At 44.1% G+C, this 27,486-nt stretch overlaps 1 protein-coding gene across 5 annotated transcripts in view; it reads right to left on the reverse strand.

Annotated features, from left to right (window-relative positions):
* DYM (dymeclin) overlaps nucleotides 1-27,486 on the reverse strand; it is a 149,799-nt gene that overhangs the window by 12,587 nt on the left and 109,726 nt on the right. For all 5 annotated transcript variants that reach the window (XM_042831189.1, XM_042831190.1, XM_042831193.1 and 2 more), the window contains 2 exons: nucleotides 13,102-13,284; nucleotides 9,649-9,762 (listed from right to left, as the gene is read on the reverse strand). In XM_042831189.1, the coding sequence (XP_042687123.1) occupies nucleotides 9,649-9,762; nucleotides 13,102-13,284 (297 nt within the window). The remainder of the gene's footprint in view (nucleotides 1-9,648; nucleotides 9,763-13,101; nucleotides 13,285-27,486) is intronic.

A 27,486-nucleotide genomic window follows, 5' to 3' on the forward strand; every position in this document is an offset into this window, starting at 1 on the left:
CAAAAAAAGCCAACAAAACCCAACCACAAAACACTACTGACTGCTGTTCCAGGACACTGCTCCATCTCCTACAGCCTCTGCATGTAACTGCACGATTTCTCATCTGTTGCCTTAATGGGAAGCAGTTAATTACAATGCACAAGCTGCCACAGGCAGGGCTGAAACATCCATCAGCTCAGCTACAACTGCAGCTACAGCTCTGCATAGAGTCTGTGGACTGAAACCAGGAGAGTGCCATGTTCACACAGTACCAGGAGAAACACACTGGGTAACAGGCAGAAAATCACTGTGCTGCTGATTTCCCAGCTCCTAGGATGGTTTAACATCCATTCTATGTTGCTCTTGGTTTGAAGGATTTGCCCGAATCCCTACTAATATACATTCCTCTGCTGTGTAGAGAGGACCTTATCATCATTTCAGTCTGGATGTTAGGAACAATTTATTCTCCCAAGAGCAGTGATGCATTGGCAAAGGCTGCACGGGGGGGGGTGTGGAATCCCTGTCCACAGAGGTGTTTCAGAACCATGGAGATTTGGCACTTGGGGATGTGGCCAGTGGGCATGGTGGTATGAGCTGGGCTTGGGGATCTAGGGAGTCTTTTCCAACTTCGATGATTCTATGATCTGAACGTTTAGTTAGGCCTCAAAGATGGGTTTGGACAACCAAAGTCCAGTCTGAGTGCTGTGTAAGGCTGACCAGCACAGTGCTACTATTGACCATCTCTTCTGCAGCAGTTCTGTAACTCCAGAACAAGGTGACTTCACTCCAGTCTAATTGCTCTGTTTTGCGAAGAAAGCAATTACTCTGGAATGAAGTGACTGAACCCAGAATACAGCTTCCAGAAGGCAAATGGAAGAGGTTTTGGGGTGGAGGGGACAGACCGATCCTCCCTGTAAATATCGGTCTCCATGCAGACAGCAGTTGGGAATAGGAGTGTCCTGTGCTAGCCCACACTGCGTCTTCCTCTTGGCCAATGCTCCTCATTCCTGAGCTGCACAATCACTGCTCTGCTCCAGCACCTCCCAGGATACCTCGTGTTGTGCACTGCCCAGTTCTCCTTGACAATCTTTGCTGCTCTGGATTCCAGTGAGATACACTGAGGCCCCAGCAAGATGGAAAGGAGGCAATCAAAATATGTGAAATGTTGGGTAAAACAAAAATAAATCAGCTACCATAGTGCTGACAGCCACGAACATCTTACCAGTGCTACTGAAAACCTTGCATGTGATGATTTCCTATATTATATTTGCATTTAAATTGCCGTGATTAGCTGGTATCCTAAATTAGTCTGTTTCCAGCCACTCATTCCTAAGAATCATCACATCATTAAGATAGCAAAAGACTTTCAAGATCACCAAGTCCGGACCCAAGGCCGTGCCCACAGACCACGTCCCCAAGTGCCACATCTTGTTGGCACTAAAAAAAATGAAGATCCTGTGCAAGGGCTGAAGAAAGGAACTCCGTTCAACTGGATCCTGGAAACAGTGGTGGTTTTGGGACTCTGACAGGTTGGCTGGTGTTTCCACATGTAAAGCAAGAGTGTATTTGTGTTGGTGGCCATGGATGCCACTCTTCAGTCCTGACTAAAAAAGAAGGAGAGCTCTGATAGCACTGCAACAATTCTATGTACAGAATCCTTGTATGAGAAATGATGAAATGAAATCAAGCTGTACTACTTGCCACTGCTGTCAATAGTACAGCAGCCACCTCCAGACATAATAATGACCAGTTGTGCACCATGCTTTACCTCTTGGCTTGTTAATTCATAAGCAGGAGGCGACATACATTGATTTTATTAGGACACAACGGAAGGTTACAATAGCCATGTCCCACTGCAGTGCATCACAGCAGGGATTCAGGTGATACAGGAACAGCCACTGCATTTAAATCACTTTGCATTTAAAAATCCTGAAAGCGACTTACAGCTTTCAAATGTGACTTTTGAAACTGGCTGAAAACTGGAAGGTTTAAGGGCAACAACAGAGGAGCTGGGAAGCAGCAGCTGGGTGACCCAACGAGCACAAGATGGGACTTAATAAATTATCCCTTCCACTGCCCTAGTGCTGCATTCACAGGGGGAGAAACTGCAACAGCAATTTGCAGACATGCTCACAGGTCAGAAGGAAGCTGGCTGCACCTTAGCAAGAGCAACGAGGCAGCCAACGAGCAGAAAGGGTTAACTGCTCTGCCTGCTCTGATGGTGGGAACAGCCCCGATTTCCTCATGAGGTTTGGCAGCCCGAGACACCCCGCAACCAACTTCCTTTCCTGATCAAGGCATAGACCCCGTCCACGGGGGAAAGTCAGCCAGAGGTTTGGGATCTGCCGGGTGCTCAGCCATTAACATCAGTGTCAGAACTGACTGCAAAGTGACAAACGTGCTTCAGTGTATCTCAGCTGTGGTTTTCTGCTACATCCACGTGCAGTCCTTTAACACAAAGCTAAGGTGGGTGTTTGCATGCTGTTATATCAATTACAAATTGATTCACAGCTCCAGCGCTTTTACGGGGAATTCAAGCAGCTCGACACACAGAGAAGAGGAACTTCTAAAAGTTTCAAGTTGGAGCTTGTAAAAAAAACAACACTGCCATTCTGATGGCCCCTGAAGGGAAGATAAAAGAGAAAAACAGCTCAAATAATAACTGCAGGACCCTCATTACAACAGTCCTGGGTGTCTGTTCAAGCAGCTGCAGGCTGATAACAGCAGTGTCTGCAATAGATTAGTGACAGCAGCACTAACATATCATGGTAACAGGGAGAAAGCACCCTTCGTGCTTAAGACACAGACTGACAAGCAGAAGCTGAAAGCATTGAAAAATCACAATCTTTACGCATGCTATCTGCCCACGTCTGTAAGCAAGGTGCATGGCCTTGGAAGAACCGCAGGGCTCCAGGCACACCAAGGTCTGAGATGTGAGCAAACAAACCCCAGGAGCCCGCGTTTTGATCATGGTATTTACTGCAAATTACAGACACAGCATGAGAGAAGCAACGACAAAACCTGAAGGGGACATGAAGAGCAGCACTTGCACTTTCGGAGCATTTTCATAGCAACAGTACCACCATCTTGGAAAGTACGATCACGGAATCATGAAGGTTGGAAAAGTCCTCCAAGATCTCCAGACCCAAATCAGCCCATCCCTACCATGCCCACTGACCACATCCCCATGTGTCACATCTCTACGGGTCCTGTACCTCTCCAGGGATGGGGACTCCCCCTCCACCCTGTGCCACTCTGTGTGAGATACATACGAGGAATTATTCTCTGAGTAGCTGACATTTTATCACCCATTTCAAGACGGGAGCTGGATGGAGCTGGTGGGGGCAACCAATTCTTCAGGCCCATCAGACCTGCCAACAGCACTTACTGCCATCTCTTCTGCTCCTTCAGCTCTTCTCTTAGCCCGTTTCAGCCACTAAAAATAGCAGCATGAGACTGGAGAAAGGAGGGGGACGGAGAAAAGAGAGCACAGCCCTTCTACCCACCTGATAATCACCAGTCAATACGAGCCTCAGTGCTCCCCTCCATCAGATACACAAGCTGTAGGCACCTGTCTGTGCTCACAGCACACTTGGTGGCATCCCACCAGCACAAAGATGAGACTTGAAACCTCAGGACCACTGAAGCCAAAAGGAAAACCCCCCAGTGACCCCACTCTTTTTCTCATGGATCTCTGAGGCGTCGGGATATGGCAAGGAATGGGGATGAGGAAGAAACCAAGGTTGAACTGTTCCATTTAATCTCAATCTGTAAAGAAAGGTAAAAATCTGTAGTGCTCTCTTGGAGTCGAAAGCACAATGACAGTTTTCTGTTGGAAGAGATTTTGGCTCATTTACAGCAAGAAGCTGGTACTATATGAGAAGCACTTAAAAAATCGGAGATCCAAGACCATATTTTCGTCTGCTGACGCTGCAGTGATGTTTGCATTACTCTTCAATGGATAGGTGTCAGAAAAGCATTAGTACGTTTCTAGCTGCGCGCCAGGCAGTCAGGCACAGTAAAATAGCTGTTTTTTAACTTGTTCTCATCAACAATGCCAAAGTTACTGCTTGTTTTTCTCCACCCCCATGAAAGAATTTATAACCACTGCAGTAAGCCGAAGTTGCTTCAAGTTAAAAAAGCTGGGTTTAATTCCAGCACTGACAGAGAGCTGCTGTGTAAAAGCAAAGTGACTTTCTTTGGGTTCTCAGAAGAATTTCTATTTGAAAATCGGAGTGGTAGGCATTTTTGGTCCCTTCCTCTTAATGCTATAATTTAAAATTGTGATACTGCATAATTCTCATGTTCAGAAGGTACTTGGGGAGAGGTAGGAGCACATCCCCTTGTGAGCAGCCCTGAGAGTAACACACAAACACAGGACCAGTGACAGAGCTGGCGAAATCTCTTTGGGAGTGCCAAGCAGAGGCTGTGAATGCCATGGTGCACACTGCTGGTGTCAGACCACACAGTATCCAAACCAACCTTGTACTGAGCTGTAACCACGTCCTTACGTCATAGAGGACTTGGCTGACATCTCAGCAAAGAAAACCAAATCTCAATGTGTGTGACATCCCAAATCCAAGCAAACACCCCTGCAATGGCACCTGAATGAAGGGTTCTGACTTGTTTTTATTTAAAAAAAATTAAAACCAACTTGTAAAAATAAATAAATGTGCTTCATAAGTGAATCACCAACACTAACAGACCATGCCAAGAACTCAAATATCTCGACTACAGCTGTATGACATTCCATGGCTGCTCATGAATGGAAGAATGTTCAATGAATGGAGATGTTCAAGAACTACGGAGATGTGGAACTTCAGGACGTGGTCAGTGGGCATGGTGGGGGTGAGTTGGGGTTGGGCCTGGGGAGCTGGGAGGACTTATCCAACCTCAATCATTCTATGATCGTATTTTATGCTTTGAATTGACTGTGACATTTATTTCTGCACCCCCAAACTGGTGTGCTCTGGTTCCCCTCTGGGATTACAGACCCTGGCTGCTGTGTTACCTTTCTTCTCAAAGTTTCTACGAAATGCACAACCAAAATTCCCATATGCTGAACTATGTCAGCATGCACTGAACTTTAATCACTATAATAAACACAATTTTCATTTATATTTTTCCATATAAGTTAGATCTTGCCTACACACAGGCTTGCACCATTTAATTACAGAGATTTAAACAATATAAACCCTTTCCTGGATGTACTCATTACAAAGCTAAGTTCCAACTTATTCTCAACAAGCTCAGCAGCTGGGCTTACACAAATAGGAGAGCACCTGCACCAAGGCTTGCCCATTCAGACAGACAGGTCATTAATCCCCACCTAAAATCAGCCAGAGCCAGCTGGGTGCTGACAGCTTCACCAGTTATTTTCTGACCACAAGTCCCAGGAAAACGTTCTAGATCTTTTTTTCTTAGAATCTTAGGATCACAGAACCACTAAAGTTGGAAAAGACCACTCAGATCGTCTAGCCCAACTATCAACCCACCCCCACCATGCTTGCTCATCATGTCCCCAAGGTTCTATGATTCTACCAGTGGGCATGGTAGGGATGAGTTGGCTTTACACTTGGTGATGATCTTATTGATCTTTGCCAACCTTAACAATTTTATGATTCTGCCACTCTGAAGCAAGCATCAAAAAACACTCACAGGGCACCAAGGACATCAGGACTCTGGAAACAGAACTCCCATGACAATGTACTGATTTTTGCTTGGTGGTGCCATGATGATCAGGGATTTCTTCTCCATGAAACAAACAGAAGTTGAAGGAGTTGGAAGTACAGTGCTAACAGAAAGGCAAACCTATGAGAAAACCTTATAGCACGTAGTGCAAAGCTTGTTCTGCCCAGACTGAAGGCATTTGCCTGTGCTCCTTTTTAATTATTCTGTGAAATTTTAATGCTGTGAAAGGAGAATGCACTTCAATATTAGATTTTGTGACTTGGCAAGAGGGTGTGAGCTGATAGCATGACAGCTGCTAACATCAGGAACACACAACAGCATGCACAGCTGCGACAGAAGTACCAACTGACACAGGAGGCAAGGAAGTGGGTTGGTGGTTGGACTCGATGATCTTGGAGATCTTTTCCAACCTTAACAATTCTGCGATTCTAGGAAGCAGGGAAAAAAAAAAACAAAAGCATCTCAAACTACGTTCATGACCATGAGGGCTCTGATTAAACCGGTACAGCTGGTGGGATGTTCTCTTTTGTGAAAATGTGGCCTTCTGACTGCCATCAGTCCATGAACCCAAATGTCAGCCTCCAGCCAGCAGCTGGCATTGCAAACAAGCTTTCCCACGTGCTGCAGAAGAGCAGTTATCTGCTGGCTGCTCCCTTGAAACCCCGAGATAACAGGCAGGCTCCAGGCACCGCTGTGCTGCTCTCACGCCGAAAGCACACACACACTGCACCAAAGGGAGGAAAGGCAGCATGAGAACTTCACAAAATAAAAATAAAGGAGACCAATTTTCACCTATCACTGTGATCTCTAAATTGCCTTTAATAAGCTCTGCAATAAAGCAGGGAGCCTGGGATGCGGCTGCTCATCCACGAGGAGACAGCCCTATCTCCAAACCACGGCTGCTGCTCTGTCCCAGGCACATCAACTGCATTTATCTCCTCCTACATACCAAAGAGAAACGAGCAGCTCTTGATTTCAGCACCTGCCCTTTATCTCTGTGTTTTTGGAAAAATCTTCTACAAGGCTAATTATCCAGCTTGGACTTTCTGTGCCTTCCGCAGCACAGAGCTAAAAGCTTAAAATAACATTCATTTGTCTTCCACTGTAGTCGTGTTTGCTCCAGGACTGAAAGGAAAACAGGACTTGCATCCCTCATCTCCCGACAGTTGTTTGCAGACACAGGCCCACATACGTGACCTGCTGCTAACACACATGTCCCTTTTGTCACACAGTGTTTCCCACAGGGAAAGGAGCACTGGGGTGTGCTATCACACTGATAAGCTCCATTATGCAGATTGAGATCATGGTGGTGAGTGCAGTTATTTTTAGGTTACCTTTACTCAGACTCCAGATCTGAATGCACAGAACGCCTCTTGAATGCTCACTTCCTCAACAAAAGCCAAGATAAGCAGCAGGAAAACATTCACTGTATTTATCTGTGCATAAATTGAGTACACATACATGAGAAAAAGTACCATTGTTTGGGTTGCAGAGAAGCAAGGGAGTTAAAACACTGCTACACTGCTTGTTTTTCCAAATGAGGACCTCCAGCACATCCTCCAAAGAGCTTAAGTTGAAGATGGCAATTTCTAGGAAGCAGCAAAATCATAGAATTGTCAAGTTGGAAAAGACCTCTAAGATGACCACAGAGATCACCTAGTCCAATCTAGACTTAGAATCAACCACGTAGAAACACCACTCCTTTAGAGCACCTGAGCACCCAAAGGGAGATGGGGAAGGGCCTGAGAGTATGAGCAATGGAGCGTGAGCAGTGGCCAAGGTCCCTTGGTTTAAGGGGAGGTCTCATGGTGGCCTGCAGCTCCCACACAGCCCTACAGCCCCTCATGGCCCTTAAGCTCCCTTGTGCCCTACAGCTGCCAGAGCTCATGAAACATCTGTACTCTGCTCTGAGCCATAGGGTTTGAGTTTAGGTAGTGCTGTGTAAAGCCAGGGATTGGACTCAGTGATCCCTGTGATCACCTTCTAACTTGGGACATTCTGTGATTCTGTGAAAAAGCAACAACGGCCTGAAAATTACTTAGTAATTAACTGAAAAGCTGATCCAAAAACTCTCAGGACTAAACTCCATCACTCTGCACTCTGTAAATCCACGTGGGTCATGTCAACCCTAATGCAACCCATCATTCCTCCATACATTCCTGAAGTTGTCTTGATAGCAGCCAGCTCCCTGAATTCACTTCCCTGAGCTAGCCATGCCCAAACCAAAGTCTTTTAGAGAAATGTCCTTCAGTAGGCATCGTTGGTTGGTCCATGCAGCAAGACAGCCTCCAGCTCACACACGGGAGCTCACTGAGCCCATTGTGCATTGAGCCAATGTGGGTAGGGCTTCTCCACCCATCCAGACATGCCCAGAGTGTCATTACAGACACGAGGATTAAAGCTTTCTCCTCTATTTAGCTGCTGAAATTCCTCGGAGCTGCCAGCACTATTGTGCAACTCTATCTTTAGTCTGATCTTACTGTGGTTTTGTCAAGCTTTGGAAGAGCTTCCCCTTGAAACCTCAGAGACTGCAATGGGAAGACCTGGGAAACAGGGAGACGTGGAAGACCCCTACAAGAGAAGGGCAGATGGCACTAAGGCTCACCATGTGATGTCTACAGAGGGGAATTGAGTGCTATCCAATAGCAATGTTATTACAGAGAAAGGGAATTTGTGCCTCTACAGATTAATGCAGCAGTTACAGATGCAGGTCAGTGTCACCAGCTTTCTTCAGGCAAGAAAGCAACCAATGAAAGACCAAACCATTGGTGCACACAATGTAAACTTGACGGGATTTCACTCCTGAAACAACACTTCCATAAATTGTGGCCTAACACGAAAGTCCATTCTTCTTTTCTTTTTTTTTTTTCTTAAGCAACAAACTCATTTAGTAAAGGCTCTGTCAGCAGGTCAGCAGTCACTGTAGTCCCATAACAAAAGAGCTTTCAATTATTTGCACGTATGAAAATGCTGTCACAAAAAAGCAGTCCATTTCTCCCGAAGTAACTCAGCCTGGCCGAGTCACTGCACACACTGCCTCAGGGACGCTGGGAGCTGCAGGAAAGACACCATGCATGCAGCCAGCTGGACAATTCCCACGGGGTGTTTCAGGATTACCAGGGTATAAACTAATTACTGCCATTGCCAGTGGCCACGTGTACTCTGCTCTTCTCATCAGATGGCATTTTCCTGAAAACAAGGATTGAGAAGACACTCCTGCTCTCTTATCATAGAGTAAGAACAGAAATGGCTCTGCAGAGATCAGGAAGTATTTAAAACATTCTTGGCACAGTGGAGAAGCAAACACTGTTGTTTGTGTTAAAAAAAAAAAAAAAAAAAAAAAAACCCACACCATATTGCTCCCATTTACTTCCCTACCCACCTGCACAGATTTTATCACAGCATTTAAGCACCACGCAGCCCATCATGGATTTCAGCCTCACAAAACCCATCAAGGCACTGAATCCCTCCTGGATCTGAGGCTCTCAGAAGACCCTGGAGGCTCTGCTCAGGATTACATACAGCTTATCACTGCGCTGACCACCCTGAACTGATTTCCAGTGGGATGGTTTATCCATAACTCAAGACTGAAGCCCCCAGAATTCATCTGCGTACCATTTTATACAGACCACATGGAGACGTGGAACACCAAGGAAAGAATGTGCCAGTAAAAATGAGGATGATGACAGCCTCATTACATCTGAATGGGCAGAGAGGTGAGACCACACGTAACAGATATGATGAAGAAAATCTCTGCCTCAGCAAATCCTACTTCCTCCACACTTCAATTTAATGACTGATCAAGAAAATTCACCCCAACATTTAGCACAAACCAGCGTATAATTAAACCACACAGATATTGCGACCAACCATGGAGTCCCTCATCCACTGCTACTGACATTCCAGTGTCACAGATACAAAGTGTGTGTATGTAATTAACTGGAATAGCATATGCTAGCTGATGAGCTGAGCACTTACCCTGAGCCTGTCCTTGGGCAAAGCCACAGCTCCCTGCTTGATGATCTCCAGAACACGCTCCACCGACAGGTCAGCTCCGGCGTGCTCCAACCGGGAGCTGAAGAAACTGATCACCTGTGATGGAGAATCAGAGCACGTCAGCAAACGGGAGGGATCTCTGTATCGATATACACACAAAGCCATTGCTTTCTTCTCCTGGGTTGATGTCTCTGCACTTCTCAGAGCAGTACGCTATTGCTGGGCCATCATTAGGTACACTCCGTGGATGAGACACTGGCCTAACTGTCAGTGTTCTGCAGGTATTTTTAAGGGGTAGATGAATTCACTGTTGAACACATTCAGCTGAATTAGTCAAATAAGGCTTTCAAACACTGCACACATCAACATTCTTCAGCTCTTACCTTTCTCACGCACACGGGACTTTCAAGGCATTCCCGTTGACTTTTTGTAGTTTGGGCCAGAAATTTACTCTAGTTTTCAAGTATTGAAGCAAAACTCCTGTATTTACAATATCTACTCAACAGAGGACTCGAGAGCACCCGTTAAACAACTTCAAGGGTCTACAGGACTCACTTGGTGATTTTGTAGCATCCAAACCCATGGCAACTGGAAAAAAAAAGCAAACCCAGGCTGCCCTTCTCCCCAAATGAGCCATCCTTCATGAGGCAAATCCCAGGACCTATACGCTCCCTCTCAGTGTTCTCCTGCATTTCTCCTTGAAGAGGCCAAGCTGATCTTCCCCAGGCATCCCCCTCAGCACTGCTTTTGCATCCCAGCTGATCCTTGTAAGCACGCCACAGTTGGGTCAGATCAACTTTCATCCCTCTCTAAGCCCAATAAGTCACAACAGCAGCCAACATCCCACCAGCGGTTCTCCACTGGGGACATGAGAAACCTGCCCTTCCAGAGCTCCTTTCATTGCAAAAGAGCACACTTTGGGAACCCCATTCCCTCTTCTAGAGGAGATCTGAATGATGGATATGGGGCAAAACTTAAATCCCTCAGGTTGTTAGAAGGCCCCATAGGATGGTTGGAGCCATTTTGCACTGTCCTTGGCAGCCTGGTTGGAGCCATGCACAGCACCCACTGTCTGCACACACTGCTGTTAGGTTTCCTGACTTGTAGCCTTGTCTGCAAAGTGGCAGTGCCCACAGGTGCCCAAATTACAGCCTTGTCACACCAACTAATCTCTGCTAATAGTCCCAAGTAAAAGGGGGAAAAGTATATTGGCTGCAAAATCTATTTGTTCTGCAGCAACTGGCAGCTGGAGCCAGAACCCATTACCCTAATTGCACCTCCTAGCTCAGCTGCTGCTCACAAAACAAAGGCAGCTGATGGCATGACTGCTTTGTGATTTGGGCTTGTTGGTCCTCTCTTGCAATTCCAAAGCACTAGCCCTCTTTTTGGGCAGCTGGATCTCAGAGCAGCTTTCTCTAAATACTGTGAAACAACTGAGTGCAACCGGGAGAGATGTTTTGGTTCTGTTTTATACAACAGAAACACAGCAATCATTCGATGAAAAATACAGGCTTGACCTGCTTGGCTCTCTTGATATTGCCATGGTCGAGTAAGGCAAGAATCCCCTTCCCCTGGCTGATGCAGCAAGGTTTGCATCCTTACAAGCAGGGACAGACTGCAGAGCTGTTGATTGTTAGTCCTTGCAAAAAGCAATGGGGTAGGAAGATTGCTGAGTTCAGATGTAAAGGTTTTGCTAAACCACAAAGGCAAAAATTAGTGTTAGGCTTTAATCGGAGGGATAAAACACAATCATCAAATGTATACATAAAAAATGAAGGGAGCTTGCAGATGCTATCTGAAATCTGGTGGCTCCTATTTTAGGAAGCCAAATGCTCCACTCTGGGCCATGTTTTAAAGATTTCCAGTGTTTCAGAGTTACAGATGTTATAGTCCAGAGAGCTCCCAATATTTGCACAGCATGTTACAACTACACAGAATTCTGAACTGCTATTTTTGACGTGCAGACTGAAATTAAAAATATCCCCTTAAATAATAATACACATCTCTAATCTTTGTCTTTCTTCTTCATACAAAATGGAACTGGAGTTCCATATTGAGTTCTTTCTAATCCTGATAGCACAGTACTGCAATGAGATATGGTTTAAAAGCATATCTTTTACATGGAGAAAAGCAAGAGATGTGTGATAGACAGGATATCCCAGAAGAGGCATTTGCTTACTGCCATTATATGCAAAAGCACCCAACATGACTATCATCCCTGTATGAACCAGAGGATGTGGCAGGGTGGAAGAGGAGTCAGCTGAATGCCATCTCTTATTCAGATCTGCAAGCCTGAGAGCTCTCAGCACTTGCCAACTGGTGACAGGTATATTCTTTAGAAAATCTTTTTTTTTTTTTTACATCCTTGCTTCTATAACAAAGGAGCTATTTAAAAAGGCAGTGTGCTCCCTTGGAAAGCTTAAAATAGTTTTAGAATGTAATTGGTGTTATGCTGTAACCCTGTATTAAATACATTTGGGGAGGAACTGTAACTGTTTAAATTGCTGAGGAAAACCTACATTTAGCTGTAACAAAGGAAAGGGCACGCTGCTTTCTGTGGGAGGCTGGCAGGTGGAAGGACCTGGCCACCAGGGTTTGCCTGGTTCTGGACAAGCAGAAGAGGCCTCTATCTGCCATAGAATCACAAAATGATGGATTGGAAGGGAACTTAATGATCACAGAACTACTGAATGGTTGGGTTGGATGGGACCCTGAAGTTCCCCAGACCCACCCCTGCTGTGGGCTGGCTGCCCCCAACAGGTCAGGCTGCCCAGGGTCCTGTATGGCCTGGGACACCTCCAGGGATGGGGCACCCACAGCTTTTTGGGCAGCGGAGCTCTAAGTGAGGATTCACCACTCTGAATGAGGAGTTTCCTCCTCACATCTGACCTAAATCTTCCCTCTTTTAGTTTAAAACTCCCAAATCCTACTCCACGGGGCTGCTCTCAGTGAGTTCTCCCAGTCTGTACTCACCTGGGATTGCCCTGACACAGCACCCTGCACTTGGCCTTGCTGAACCTCATTAGGTTCATGTGGGCCTGCTTTTCAAGCCTGTCCAGGTTCCTCTGGATGACATCTCTTCCCTCTGCTGTGTCAGCTGCACCACTCAGCTTGGTGTCATCTGCAAACTGCTGAGACTGCACTCCCTCACCTGTGTCACTCTTAAAGATGCTAAAGAGCACCAGTTCCAAGCAGACCCCTGAGGGAGCCACTCATCACTGCACCCACCTGGTTGTAGAGCCACTCACTGCAGCTCTTTGGTTGCAACCATCCAACCAATTCTTTATCGTCCAAATAGTCCAGTCCTTCGAACCCGTTTCTCTCCCATTCAGAGATAAGAATCAACATAGAGAGGACAGGTATTTCCCACCTCCAAAAACAATAAAAAGGTCAAATAAAGAAGCATACGCAGCCCCGAAATAAGGGATCACCCACCAGATCTATGTTCTGCATGATGTCCTGGAAGGAGGGATGGGTCCGGAATTGCTCAAATAGATCGCGCTTGTAGAGCAGCGCATACACCAGGTTGGGGTTGTGGTGGAGGGAGTTGGTCAGGCAGGAGTTGATGATCTCCAGCATCATCCGGATCACCTCCTCAATCACATTCAGGTCTTGTGCCTGCAAGAAAGAAAGGAAGGTGAGTGTGCCCTTTTCCATTGTAAAACGCATTGGTTAACAAGGACAGTTCACAGCGACCATTACTAACAGAGCTATTGGCTGGTCAGTGTCTCAATGGTGAGCTAATCCAGCGTCCCTGAGTCCTGGCAAAGAAATCTGTTTTCTCCTGAAATCACCAAAATTTTATCTGAAATGCACAGTGTTCAGCCGCATGGCTTTCTTCTCTCAGCCGGAGCCACTGCTCGTCCCAGTGAGCAAATATTGTAACCAAATTCATTGAGGGTTAAGCAATCTTGGTCTTCCAACATATCAGCATACATTAAATTCAACACATTTTATGTTTGGTCCGTGTCAGAGAGGAATAAGGTCCCTCCAGCACATCAAACAACAGGCTGTGAGACCCTACAGGGTTGCCAGGAATGTGAATCACATCAACAGTTGAGTTTTTTGTGTGGTAGGAGCATTGAAACCATTGGCATCTACTCTTACTACTTGCAAAGCAGTCATTTTCTGAGTTATCACTCAGAAAAGGCATGTAAGTACCTCATAATGAGGCCATGCTTGTGACAGATTTCTGTTGGACTCAAAGGAACATTAGAATTGGAAAAAACCTCTGCAGTCATTGAGTCAAACCCCAAATCATCCCCTCCATGCCCGCTTTGAAAACTGTTCAGCAATGCTGCCTGTCTCACTGTGGAGGTTACAGATTCCTTCCTGAATGTGAGGATCTCCTTTTTCAAGACCCAGCCTCAACCACTGGAATTACTGATGTGCTGACACTAACAGTGCTGGCAGAAACCCTCACAAACCAATCACTGCAACTTCACCTGTCCATAGGACTGCATTCTCCTTTGACTGAAGCAGTTCAGAACACAGGTGGGTCCTCTGTAGCCTTCTAGTTTGAATGCTGTGAAATAGCATCCCACTTAGATGCCATTAAATGCAAATAATGCAAAGTACTGGACAAAACCTGGAACAGCTGCTTCAGCAGGAATTTGAAGAAAAACCAAGATCAGCTTAACTCACAGGTCAAGCAGAATCTGCCCATGGACTGGCAGTTATTTCACAATAAGGTATGTTATGGTGGCTTTCAAGAAGCTCTGAGCAGTGCTTTAGCTCACTTTTCAACACAGCAGGATGACCCAGTGACTGAGATACGATCCTAAAACGCATAGGATGTTTACAAATCTACAGCCCCATGTACCTCCCCTACACAGTGAGAACACAAAGCAAGGATGCTTCCCAAAATCACCAGGTTGGCAGCACGCGCACATATGAAAAGAGAAACTCTCCCACCACTGTAGCACAGGTGCTCTTACAAGCATCTGAAACCAGATGTTAAAGTTAAAAGGATGCTTCCCTTCACTGAAGGCCGTAAGTCACACAGAGCTGTTCAGCTGTTGAACAGCCGTCCCTGTGGTCTAAGAGCACCTTGCACAAGGAATGGGATTTGCTAAGAACGAGCTCCAAAAAAACAGGCGCGGGACTGAATCTCAGCATCATTATCTGTAGAGCTGCATGCTCCTATAGTTAGCGATTACAGAAGAATCTGCAAAGGCTTACAAGTTTCCAAAACAGGCGAAAACAAGCAGAAAGCTTAGGATGAGACAAGAGAAATGCTGGAAGAGCAGATAAATGCTGTGTGCGTTTGTTGCTCTGCGTCTGCAGTATCAGGGGATGACACCTCCACATGCAGACACTGCGCCAGGACAGATAGAATGAAGGTTACAAAAACATCTTGCTCTTGGAGAGAAGAAAAGTTCATCGCCCTGCAGATTGATTCCCTGAGCACAGCTGAAATGCAGAACACGGATGGCCAAGGCATCAGCACAACAACCCTGCAGGAATATTGCTGCACAGGCTGCTATAGGAAAAGCCAGATATTGATGTTGGAGAGGATAGGTAGGTGAGTTTCTATCTATTAAGCAGCAGTTAGAAGTAGTAGCACTTTCCCACTGCTTGTAATTGACAAATTCATGCACTACTCACACTGCAAATAATTGCAGTATTCCTTTACCAAACAGCTCTCAGGATGATGCCTGCAATGACTGCAAGTCTGCCCCAGTTTTTTTTGTTTGTTTGTTCATGCCTTTAGAGATAATTGTGTCCACCATTACAGGAAATGTGGAAGCTAAGGGCTGATTGCCAACTTTCTGAGATGGAAGCCCAAAAGAAATGTAAATTTCCATCTGAGATGGAAACCTCCATAAGAGTGGGAAGGAGATGCAGGCACAGCGCTGCCATTACTGCTGGTAACCACAGACAAACCCTCATGTTTCCTCTTATGGGTAGAAATTAAATGTAATCACTTCTCACAAATATCCCCATTTTCCAACAGAAGGAGCTAGGCAAAAGGCAGAAGCCTGCTCGTGTTCTGGCTGCACGTGGAGCAAGGCAGCAGCCACAGGCAGAGAGCAGCCTCACCAATGGCTGTGTGTCTCTACATTACTCTTCTGACCATGCTGTTATATCCCCATCGCAGATAAAGATGAGCCAGGCACAGTTCTGGGCTGCCTGTGCCTCTTTGTTAGAGGAAAAAGGAACAAACAAGTGATAGTGGCTGCCTGGAAACAGGCTGACACAATACAGAGGGAAACACAATGAGGGCAGAAATGAGAATGTAATCTGCAAACAAAGAACAATAATAAAACAACAAGAAACCAAAACCCATACCCCAAAATGTGAGTTTGATAAACACTAACAAAAAACACACTGATTGGAAGCAAAAAACTAAGGCAACCCCTGGGGAGAGCTGGAGCAATCCTAAAATACCACTGCTGTCCTTACTGAAATACAATAAAATAGGTAATGATGCCCTGATTCCAGAGAATTCAAAGGCAACTCTCCAGCTTCTCAGTGTTGATCATTCTTAGGAGAAAAAAGGAGGGCTGTCCACGTGGCATTCAGGTTGGATTTGGCAGACTGCTCGTGGCTGTGCTGCCATGTCAATGAGAGAATACTGAGAGGAAAGATGGAATGAAGGTTGCAGCCTTACACTGAATGGCCCTTCTCCAGGTCCATGACAATACATGTAATAGCTTAAATGAGATTCTGTCCCCTCTACTTTAGTGGCATGTATGCAGCACAATAGTCTTGGTTTGTTTACATCAAACCAAGACAGCTTTTGGCCATAACGTTGAATGGTGGGAAAGTTAGGTATTGAGAGAGAAAATTTAGGGTTTGCACGGAAGCAAAACAGAACCATTCCTCAAAACTGAGCTCAGTTTTGTCAAGCCATCCCATTTATAGCAGGAAAGTATCAAGCTGTTTCTGAGGACATGCAGGTACCTGCGTGAAGGCGCAATTCTGCAACTCTTTTACAAGAACACCCCATGCAACTTCATGCTTCTGCTCCTTTATAGGCAGTCTGTACCCAGCCCACTGCTCATTACCTGCCTACTTCTTCACTTCTTCCTTTTGTGCACTTGCTCTTTCAAAAGAGTGCTAAAACTCTTCACACTGAAATACTTTAACTGATCCCAGTAAGTCAGGCTCCCAAGTCAATCTGAAGTTTCTAGACACTGGCCTAGAATGCTGTGTTTCCTAAGCTATTCTGTTAGTAGGCCTTCTCTACTTTCAAAGGAAAGATGAAGCACTCAGACGGACCCTAATTGATGACACAGCACTGAAGTGATGGACAGACTCAGACCTTGGCATTTTTCTTAGACTGGGATTCAGTAAGGCAACTGCAGAAGGTGTTTTATGATGAAGAACTTTAGATAGTCCTGCTTTCTAGCATTTCATCCCAGCCCAGCACCTGGGCTTTTGATTCCAAACTCCATTTTTGGGAACCTCCCATCTAATCCCAATGCTGAATTCCATGCTGGAAAGCCAAAAGCTTCCTTCTCCAGTGATTTGCAGGTGCCAAAATGACTAATTTTGACAGGTCCTGTAAAACCTGGGAGGCAACCATCACTAGGAAAAATGGCAATGATGATATTCATACTGTAGAAAATCCAAGTTAAACCTGTGAATCAGTATTGTTCTCAAATCACACTTGAAATAAGGCGAAGTCTTCTTGTTGCTGAAAGGAAAAGTTCTCCCTAAAGATTTTCTACTTCTCCTTGAAATGAAGCAGATGAAGGCCACGGTTAGGGCTATGTGGGGATGGGTTGGGGTTGGATCTGGTGATCCTGGAAGTCTTTTCCAGCCTCTATGATTGTGTGATTCTACGATTCAGTATTCCCTAGAGGTATGTGAAGATGCTGTTTAGTTTGACTGGTAGAACAGGAAAGGATGAGTTTCACGTGAAACCCCACCTCCACCATCCGAGGGCAGGCAGATAATTGTGATACAGGCTTTAATTAACAGAACCTGTCTATCCTGAGCAGAGTTCATGGACTTTAAAGAAGTTACTCAAATGAAAAAGTTTCTTATTCCAGCACTCCACATCCAACATAGCTGTAAATTGTCACCAGGAGAGCTGTTGGGAGGTTTTATGCAATAACTACTGCTGCACGAACTGAAACTCTGACACTTCCTGATTTGTCCTTTAAATTGCACAGCACTTCTTATGTAATGTCCACATCAAGTCTCACATTTTTGCATTTAATATGTAAGCTTTACTTAATGAACTGCCTAGACCTAAAAGCTTGCTCCTTGAAGATGACTACTGACAAACCCCTTGGAAGCAAGTGATTCTCCAAAAAAGGAACACCCCACATTTTTTGCATTATTACCCTATGTGACACTGAGTTGAAGTACAGAAGCCCTTATTTCTATCAGGAAGAAGACAGAAAAGCATAACATCTTGGAAAAAGGCAGCAAAGACCAATTAACAACTCCAACCAAACAGCTTTCACATTTTTCCTTCACACCACCCAAACCCTCCTCTGTGCAGTACAGCAGTCACAGGAATGTAATACATACCAGTGTTTATGCATCACCTCTGACTATATCCTATAATATCAACTATTTCCTTCACCCTTGCTACTGTATTAGGCAGTAACAACTATGGCACTCACTGCAACAGGTACATCCAAGAGTGTGTTTCTAATGAACCCATCACTGTCATCCAAGAAAATCACTCCCTGCTACAGACCTCACTATGGTGTCTAATTTAATTGAGAAAGCATAGAAACAAACTGAACAAATATCAACCCTTTACTAGAGCTGTCAACTGCAAAGAAGCCAAATTTAGAAATTCTGCACTGGTTCCTCACTGATTAAATGCTATGGTTCAGCATCTTTGCTAAGAAATTCAGAAACCATCACTGCCTTCCTTCTACACGTGGCAGTTTTGCTCCACTTAAAGTACCACTCTGAGCAATTCTGACTCTGATTATGAGCAGAAACTTCACTGAGACAATGGAATCCACAAAAATAACCATGGACTGCACCAAGTTTTCATACTAATCCAAGTGGAAAACTGCTGACTATTTTGCCTGATAACTCACACTGCAGCCCAAGACCTCTGCCTTTTTGCCTTCAGGGTGGGACTGCTTTGGAAAAGGCCTGTAAAACTTGGGATGATGGTGCACTGCTCTTTGCATGTTGTACTTTCCTAAGTGCTAAGAAGTTCATAACACAAATTTCAGTCCCTGACAACACTGATTCCCAACAGGCCCAAACTGTTTTAAGGCTGGGGATGCAGTTGGAAGACTAATGCAGATACACCACCAGTGATGAGACTGCTTCCCGTTCATACTGCACTCAGACTCAGTCTCATCAGCAAACACTTTGAAAATGTATGACAAAGATGTAAGAAAGTGATCGTATTAAAAGAAACAGGACGTGGTTAGTGGGTGTGCTGGGATGGGCTGACGGTTGGACCCGGTGATCTTCAGAGTTTCCTTCCAACTTTAGTGGGTCTATGATTCTGTATTAAATGCTGTTCTTACCACATTCCATCTTACTGTCAAAGAGCATTCCTCTCAACATGGGATGTGGGTCCTGCACCCATTCTGATCACACAAGAGCTGATGAGCAGTGCTCAGCTTCCTGCTCATGTTCTGTAAGCACACAGCAGCCACAGCTTTAATACTGGAAAATGAGACCTTATAACTGAGACTGGGAAAAGCTGAAACCCACAGAACATAACTCTAGCAGTTTGTGCACACAGGTACAAATTTAAAAACCAAAATACAATCAACAGATGACATTTTTCAGATTCTGAAGCAAAAAAGTCGTAATAGAAATACGGGGTAAAAATGCATTGTCCAACAAAATCCAATTTCCTGAAGTATTTATGAGGACTCTTCTATTTTGGGACAAAATTGAATTTTGTGTACCCTGGTTCGTTACGCACAGTAGTGACAGACATAGATAAGATGAGAGATGGAGACTCACGTAATGGGAAAAACTGCAACTCTTTCTTCAGATGCCAGCTTTTGGTTTCCTCTGCAATGCATATGTCCCTGATTTCTCTACCAGTGCTCTGAATGAGCTGCTGATGGGTAATTTGAAGACTTCTGTTTAGGTTGGTTCTTGTTCTACAAAATGTGACCGTTGGGTTCCTGTTCTGTAGAATGGGTGGTTGGTTCTTATTCTATAGAATAGGAAGGTTGGTTTCTGTTCTACAGAATAGGATGGCTGGTTGTCCTATAGAATGGCAGGACTGGGTTTTGTTACAGAATGGTTGGTTATAGGATGGTTTGTTCTTGTTCTATAGAATAGGATGGTTTGGTTTTATTCTATAGAACAGGATGGTTGGGTTTTGTTCCACAGAACAGGATGGTGGGATTTTGCTCTACAGAACAGAACAGTTGGTTCTTGTTCTTAGCAATCCAATTAAGATCAAGTGCTTGGGTTATTACGCACATGAATACCAGAGTGCAGCAGACCTTGTACACTACATACCAGTGTTATTTCAAGAAAAATGAGGCAGAACACTGTGTCTTTGGAGATGTCCTATTTTTCACTGGCAGCCCACACTCACTCCGCTTTGGCTCAAGCCTAAGTATGTACAAGAGTTGTACATACCCCACATTTCAATAACACATCTGAATGGCACTAAAGAAAATCCTATATCTCTCCACTCTGGGGGAAAGCAGTGCAACCACATACATCTCCCAGCAGAGCAGGGGATCAGAGAACAGCATGACTGAATGAAGGTCACCTATCAGAGCCTTTTTTCCATAATGAACATTTTAAAATACATTTCCCTGAAGCGGCTTGATGTTTGGTATTTCATTAGCTGATGAGGAATGACTACCAGCTTTTTTCTTTCTGACATTTCTCTGACTTTAAAAAGTTAGGAGAAAAAAAAAAGTTAGCATTGACGTCAATTAAGCAACAACAATAATGAATCAACTTCCCATTGTTGCCTTAAAATTAAAGTTGCAGAGTTAAATGCTCCAAAGGCAGATGCCACAATAATGAATGAAAACTTAGGTCTTCCTTTATCCCAATGGATGCAGGTGTTAATATGCAATTTAATTACACATTTGTGCAACTATAATCACATAGAGTCTTTAAAGTGCTGTATTTTTACCTTCCATATCATGACAAGAATTGTTACTTCCTGTCCAATTTCTGTATTCTTCTTCACTTCATACCAAGAGCATTTTTCAGTGTCACTGGCTGATTGCTTCCAAAGAATTCTATGTGAATAATGTGAATTTCCTTCACACCATCATTTGGTCCCTTAGCAATTAAATAGTGTGACATTAAAGGTAATAGCCCCACAGCAAGACAGAGGACAGATACATTTTCAGTTGATGAGGCTGTGTTAAAAAAAATGATTTTTTCACTATTATTATTTTTTAAAGCAACTGCAACCAACCAAAAACTGAATGGTTACTCCAGATGTGTGCCCATAAAATCAGAAGAAAAGTGGATGAAAACAGGAGGTGAGACATCAAAATCTGCAGTGTTTCACTGATGTCTCACATAGAAAAGAAGTAATATAAAATAATTCCAATTAGCATTAAGTACTGAACAGCCTGGAAGGGTGCAGATTTCTTTCTGTGTCCATTTCCTGCCCTTTACAAGGCTGAATATTTAAAAACAGAATTACTGGGATGTTTGTAACATATGGAAACATACTTCTGCTTTTTAAGCATTACATTTTTCAATCAAAACCTTACTGGAGAAGCACTAAACATTTGGTTTACGACATTGCTGAAATACATCGAAGCCACAAAAATAAATTGTGCTCTTTCCAAAAATGCTTTGGAGAACCATTGCACTCCATTTCTCTGTCTGCTGGTGGATGTTTGACAAAGCCCAACACTACAAACCACTGCTTCTTCTGGAAAGCTCAGCACAACCCGCGTGTGTGAAGTACTTGGCCTTCCCCAAAAGGGTGAGGCCATCCATGGGTCTGCTCCCAACATTTCCTCCTCTATTTTTTTGGCAGCAGGAAAACCATGTAAAGACCGTATCGATAATGATAAATAAACATAAAAGACAAAGATGTTCTGAAGAATGGTAGTTACTGTTTTTCATCCAAGCATGTCAAAATTCTCCATCACTCTGAACAGAACAAATGTTGTCTTACACAGGAGCAATAAGTGGTATTTACAGAAAGGCTTGTGAGGTCTTTCTTTCTTAATGGTGAGATATTGGACCTACAGCTTGTGCCACGTCCTACCTCAGTTCAAATGCAGCACAAACAGATGCACAGCAGAAAATCAGTGCACGGGATCCTACTCTTCCTTTTTGCAAGGGACGAAGGGACCGTGTAACAGTGCTCCTCCATTTTGAACCAAACTCTAGCAATGTCTTTAGCTATGGTCATAGAAGATCCCCTACCCAGCCCACCACTCACTCTGACCATCCCCAGCTGCCATCCATGGTTCTTTAACATCTCCAGGGATGGGGAATCCACCACCTCCCTGGGCAGCCCATGCCATCTTCTATTTCATGAATGCTCACAGAAGTGGCCTTTTCCAAAACATTTATTCTGAGTACAAACACACAAGTCCTATCGTTTATACCCTTTTCTGCAACAGAGCAGCAGCGCCCCAGAGCTTCACCTAGAGGTTCTTCCCACTTCTTCCAATTTTGTTCTCATAGCTCTGAACAATGAAAGATTTTTTGATCAGATGACTGTAAGATGCTGCTGCAACACTGCATGTTTTAAAATCAATACAGATAGTGATGCTCATCCTCATATTCCCAGGCGTTGAGAGGTCCTACTTGGAATAACATTTAATGCCATCTGTGCACGTAACCCAATAGCAGATACCAATAAGCCAACTGTGTAACTCCAAACAAGGAACCAAGAACATCTTCTTGCATTGGCAAAGAGCAATATTATATATTGCAAGAGCAATATATTTGCTCCCAGATCCTCCAAGCACATTATCAAAAAGATGCAGTAATGAAAAACTGCAAAAAATAATAGTTTTTCCTACTACTATTAGGAAGTCTAATCGGACTGAACTTCACTAGCACGTTCAGCACAGGATTTTAAGGCAGCTTGTTCTCTCTGTTTAAGGATAATTTACACAGCTTTTTTCTCAGGAAAATTTCCAATTTGTTTTAAGAAAAGAACTGTCAAAGAATTGAGACAGAACTGCAGAAATTTGCAATTACTCAGTACAAGAGCTTGCTTTAGATTTGGGTTCGGTTGATGATTTCAGACTATTCTGAAATGACTATTTTTTGATGGTATAAAAATAGGGGAATTATGTAGGAGAAATATTCTTTAAAGTAAAAGTACTTCATTTGAAGGAGGGTATGACTAATATTTAGAAAATGTATTTATAGCCTCTGGCTCAATAATGGAGTGGGGACAGGCATACCCAAGAATAACCTGATATGGAAGGTGTCACTTCTGCCCATGAGCCACTAGCTCAGAGTGATCAAAAAGAAGGTAAGTTGGTACAGGGTTGTCTTCTTACTCAGTACAGCCTAAACTGCTGGAACCCACACCCAAAAAGAATACGAAGGGATACTGGTTTACCAGGTATCACACCTCAACAACAGCCTAAAGAACATTTTCTTGTCCAATTGTATTTGAGGTTTGTTAAAGTAGCCAACAAGAAAATCTAAAACCGTACACCAAGATGAATCTGTTCAGTCCATTAACAGTCCATACTCTTTAATGAGGAAGGCTTGGACTGGATATCAGGGGGAAGTTCTTTACGGAGCATCCACAGCCCAGCCACATCTGGGCAGCTGTTCCAGCACCTCACCACTCTCATAGTAAAGAACTTCTCCCTGACATCCAGCCTAAATCTTCCCTCCCTCAACTTCAAACCATTTCCCTGGAGGTGCTCAAGGCCGGTTTGGACAGGGCCCTGGGCAGCCCGGTCTGGTATTAAATGTGGAGGTCGGTGGTCCTGCCTGTGGGGGGTGGGGTTGGAACTTGATGGTCCTTGAGGCTCCTTCCAACCTGGGCCATTTTGTGATTCCGTGATTCTATGACTAATGCAAACGAACAAAAAAACCTTATGAAGTTACTTAATGACATACGATAATTGAGAAATCAGAGACAAAAATGGCATTGAAGAGACTTGGGCAGGGCTGCTGGTGAAAACTGGGTGGTTTCTGAGTTAGGAGAAAAGAAGTGACTTAGCTTTTCTTTTTCAGTGTTGATGAAATATGGACATATCTCAATTAGGAGTCCTAATTTAGTTTGCTAAGAGTTTTCCATTCTGCCATGGGTGCACTCAATTCTACAGCTCAACAAGTCATACCCATTTTGTCTGCTCACAGAAGTTACCACAAGGCAGTATTTTTACAGACTACCAGCTGAATAACACTAATTGCATCACGCTAACTCCATTACAACTAACCAGTTTATTTGGAAGTGGGCTTAATTTCATTTCTGCATCATTACTGAAGTTATCAGATGATCCCCGGGAAGACGTTCAATTTCTTTGCAGTAGCACACAGTTATTGGAGAGCACTTGTGGCTGCTGGTGGGCCTCTGCCTTAAACTACTGCTTTAGGTAGTTTAAAAATTAATGTGTGCCACGTGCTGCATAGGCTGAAATCACTCATTTATTTCACGTTATCCTTTGTCAAATAAAGTCAGCAACACGAGACACCAGGGCCTCATCTGGAATCCCAAACTCTTAAACGGAATGATTGGTTTGGTTAGTGTCAGAACAGGAGTTATATGGCAACGTGATGATAGACACACATTGTGGACACAAGGTTTTGGCCTACAGTTATTAATAATATGCACTTCTAGAACAATGACTTTGCTTTGGGTGCTCCACTGCATGCACATAAGGCGTGATGCATTCTTTGGTTCTGTGGCACTACCAGCTTTCTCCACTGTAACTTAACTACATCCAGAAAACACAGAGACTGGGGATTTGTTCTTTTACATTTATGAGAGCCAATCCTGCAGCTCACAGACGTGATTTAACTACTCTTCAGCAATCCCAAATTCCTAAGATAAAAATGGAGACCTCTCTTGTACAAGTCCATTTCTTCCCAGGGAGGAAAGGAAATAGGGAAACCTTTCAACATCTCCCTGTGTACAGGAAGGAGATTAGTTTGGCTCTCTGCTAAAGAACCTAAAACGAAGGATTATTTCAGAAGAACTCACAGCTTTGAAGATAATCAACTGCAATAACAAGATACGAGTTACAAAAAAATCCTTTTTCTTGAAAGCACTTTGGTAATGGTGCTTTTTAATAACCTTCTTAATGGCCGCATTAGAAGGACCCCAACTGAAGTCATTCATCCCACATAAAACAAACATTGCTTTTTCTTCTTAGCTGTGTTTTACAAGCTGCATTATTTCCAGATGACGCTGGAGGGGCCCAAGAGTTTCGAGAATTAATGTTTAAGCACACAGCTGCTTTCTATTTACCATGTAAATTGAGGATAAATCAAAGAGGAATCTAAATATTGGGCTTCATTTGGTCCACTACAGAGCACTGACTGAGGAGGATACGAAAAAGAAATAGAAAAATCTCATCACACAAATGCAAAGTTTACTTCTCGTTACTAAAACCAGGGAATCATAGACTCACAGAATGGCCTGGGTTGCAAAGGAGCACAGTGCCCATCCAGCTCCAACCCCCTGCTGTGTGCAGGTCACCAACCAGCAGCCCAGGCTGCCCAGAGCCACATCCAGCCTGGCCCTGAATGCCTGCAGGGATGGGGCATCCACAGCCTCCTTGGGCAACCTGTTCCTGACGTGTGCAGAATTCCACGGCTCCATGTAACACTGCTCTGCTCAGCAGGTAACGTTAACGAGGTTGGGAAGGAGCCAGGGAAGGAATCACTGCACAACCACACACTGCTACTGCAAACACGGCTTGCTGCATCCACATTCTGCATGTTTTCCCTTTGGAAACACGCACTCATTTCTATACCCAACTAACACAGAATCAACAAATTCAGGACAGAGTTTAAAGGATGGCTCTTCAGACATTTAGAGGAATGCGTTTGTGAGCACTATGGAAAGTCCAACTGCACTGCATTGCTTCCACTGCTGACAACTTTGTGAGTTGTGGTGTTTTAGAGATAGTCCTGTATGGGAAACAAAGATATCGGCACAAAATGGGTAATTACTAGAATTTTTCCTAATTTCTTTTAGCTTCATCCGGATGGAGTTTGGGCTCCATTGCCACAAAGCCTCCTGTGTTGTGTTAGATGATGCTGAAACAAGTGCAGAAACCTAATTAAAACTACGGTGCCCAATACACACCAAAGCCCCAAGGGATGATGCACGTCAAGCTATTTGAAACTGAAATTGTTCCTACCACTGACTTTTCCTCTTTTTTTTCTTTCTTTTCTTTACACTCATGCCTTAAAAACTGAAATCGGGAGAAACCACTGATACACATACCTACATAACTTTTCTTTATATGAAAGGAAGCAACATTCTCCCACTTTCCTTGTTAAGTTAAACTTAAATTTTGTGGACTGTGCTTTCATTGAACCTAAAAAAGCCATAAACAAAATGGAGTGGATTCTTCTTATTTCTTTTTATTGGAGACTAGTGGAGATACTTAAGGACAGGGGAAACTTGACAGAAATGTATTCCACAGCTGTAGTTGTTTCTACGAAAATAAAGCTCTCGTCTTTCCTCTGACTTCTTCCTGCACATGAATTGCACTGCACACAGCTCATAGGGGCTTTCTGCCTCACAGACCATGAACTCGATCTAGCCTTACAATGAAATAATTTGTCTTTTCTTACTAAGGCCCAGGAAACCTCAGCAAGAACAATCAGCTGGGTCAGTTCCTTATTGGGGTTCACAACAAAAATACCCACAGCTTTGCTGTATGCCAGAGGGCTATGAAGAGCTGCAGTGCCATGAGGAGCTGCAGGGCCATGAGGGGCTGTAGGGCCAAGAGGGGCTGTAGGGCCAAGAGGTTTCCTCTCCCCTCCTCTCTTCCAGCCCACAGCATACACAAGACGACCCCAAGAAATATGGCGATGGGGGATCCCACATTTTTACAACTATCACAGATCAACAGGTATTAGGTCAAAAATCTTGCATTTACATTAAATAGCTAACTATGGCAGAAACGTCACTTCTGCTCAAACTGAGAAACTAGGATTTCTTTTGCTCTATGCTTGGACAGTGCTCAAACAGAGATAGAAAAAGAGAAAATCCTTCAGCCAACATAGAATCCAGGACTCCAGCCCATGATGTTATCTCAGTGTCCAGCTCCTTCGCTCCTCATGTTCCTTACAGCATTCTTGCAGTAATATAAATGCAAACAAACAACTGTTCTTACAAACAACATGAACACAGGCTTTCAGAAGCAGAATGTCCTTCAGCAAATGACATCTTGCTGCCAATGTTATTTAGACAACTGACAGCGCCTTACACTAAGTTGCCATGCGAGCAATTTGGAAAAAAGGCATGCATGGGAGCATGCATTTTTCTCCCAAAATACAGGCAATAAACTTCTGTGATTTTATTATCCCCTAAAGCAACCTTTCCAGCTGCTGCCCTTCTCCTCCCCTGCCTCCTGCCCTACATCATAAAAAGGAGAAAGGGAGTTCTTCCTCAGCAGTGCTTCACAAAGGGAAGTTTTCAGCTGTATCCACCAGTGAGGGGATGGGCTGATGGTTGGACTTGATGATCTTAGTGGTCTTTTCCAACCTTAATGATTCTATGAGTCTATGAAGTCAGTGTTAAAGGCATCTGTCCTATTCTCAAGGTATCTGGACAGGACTTGGTTGACCAAAAGCTCACGGTGTCTCTGAGCTTGGTGACTGCAGACTCTTGTGTGACACTGCACAGAATGAAGTGAGCTTGGATGTGCAGCTATTAAAGCCATCGCCCCTACCAGCACAGCCTCCCTTTGCCTGGAAGCCCACAACTTTTCAGGGCAG

Source organism: Centrocercus urophasianus, unplaced genomic scaffold (genome assembly GCF_019232065.1).
Source record: "Centrocercus urophasianus isolate 14NV4802_14NV808 unplaced genomic scaffold, USGS_Curo_1.0 seq_35, whole genome shotgun sequence".
NCBI lineage: Eukaryota > Metazoa > Chordata > Aves > Galliformes > Phasianidae > Centrocercus > Centrocercus urophasianus.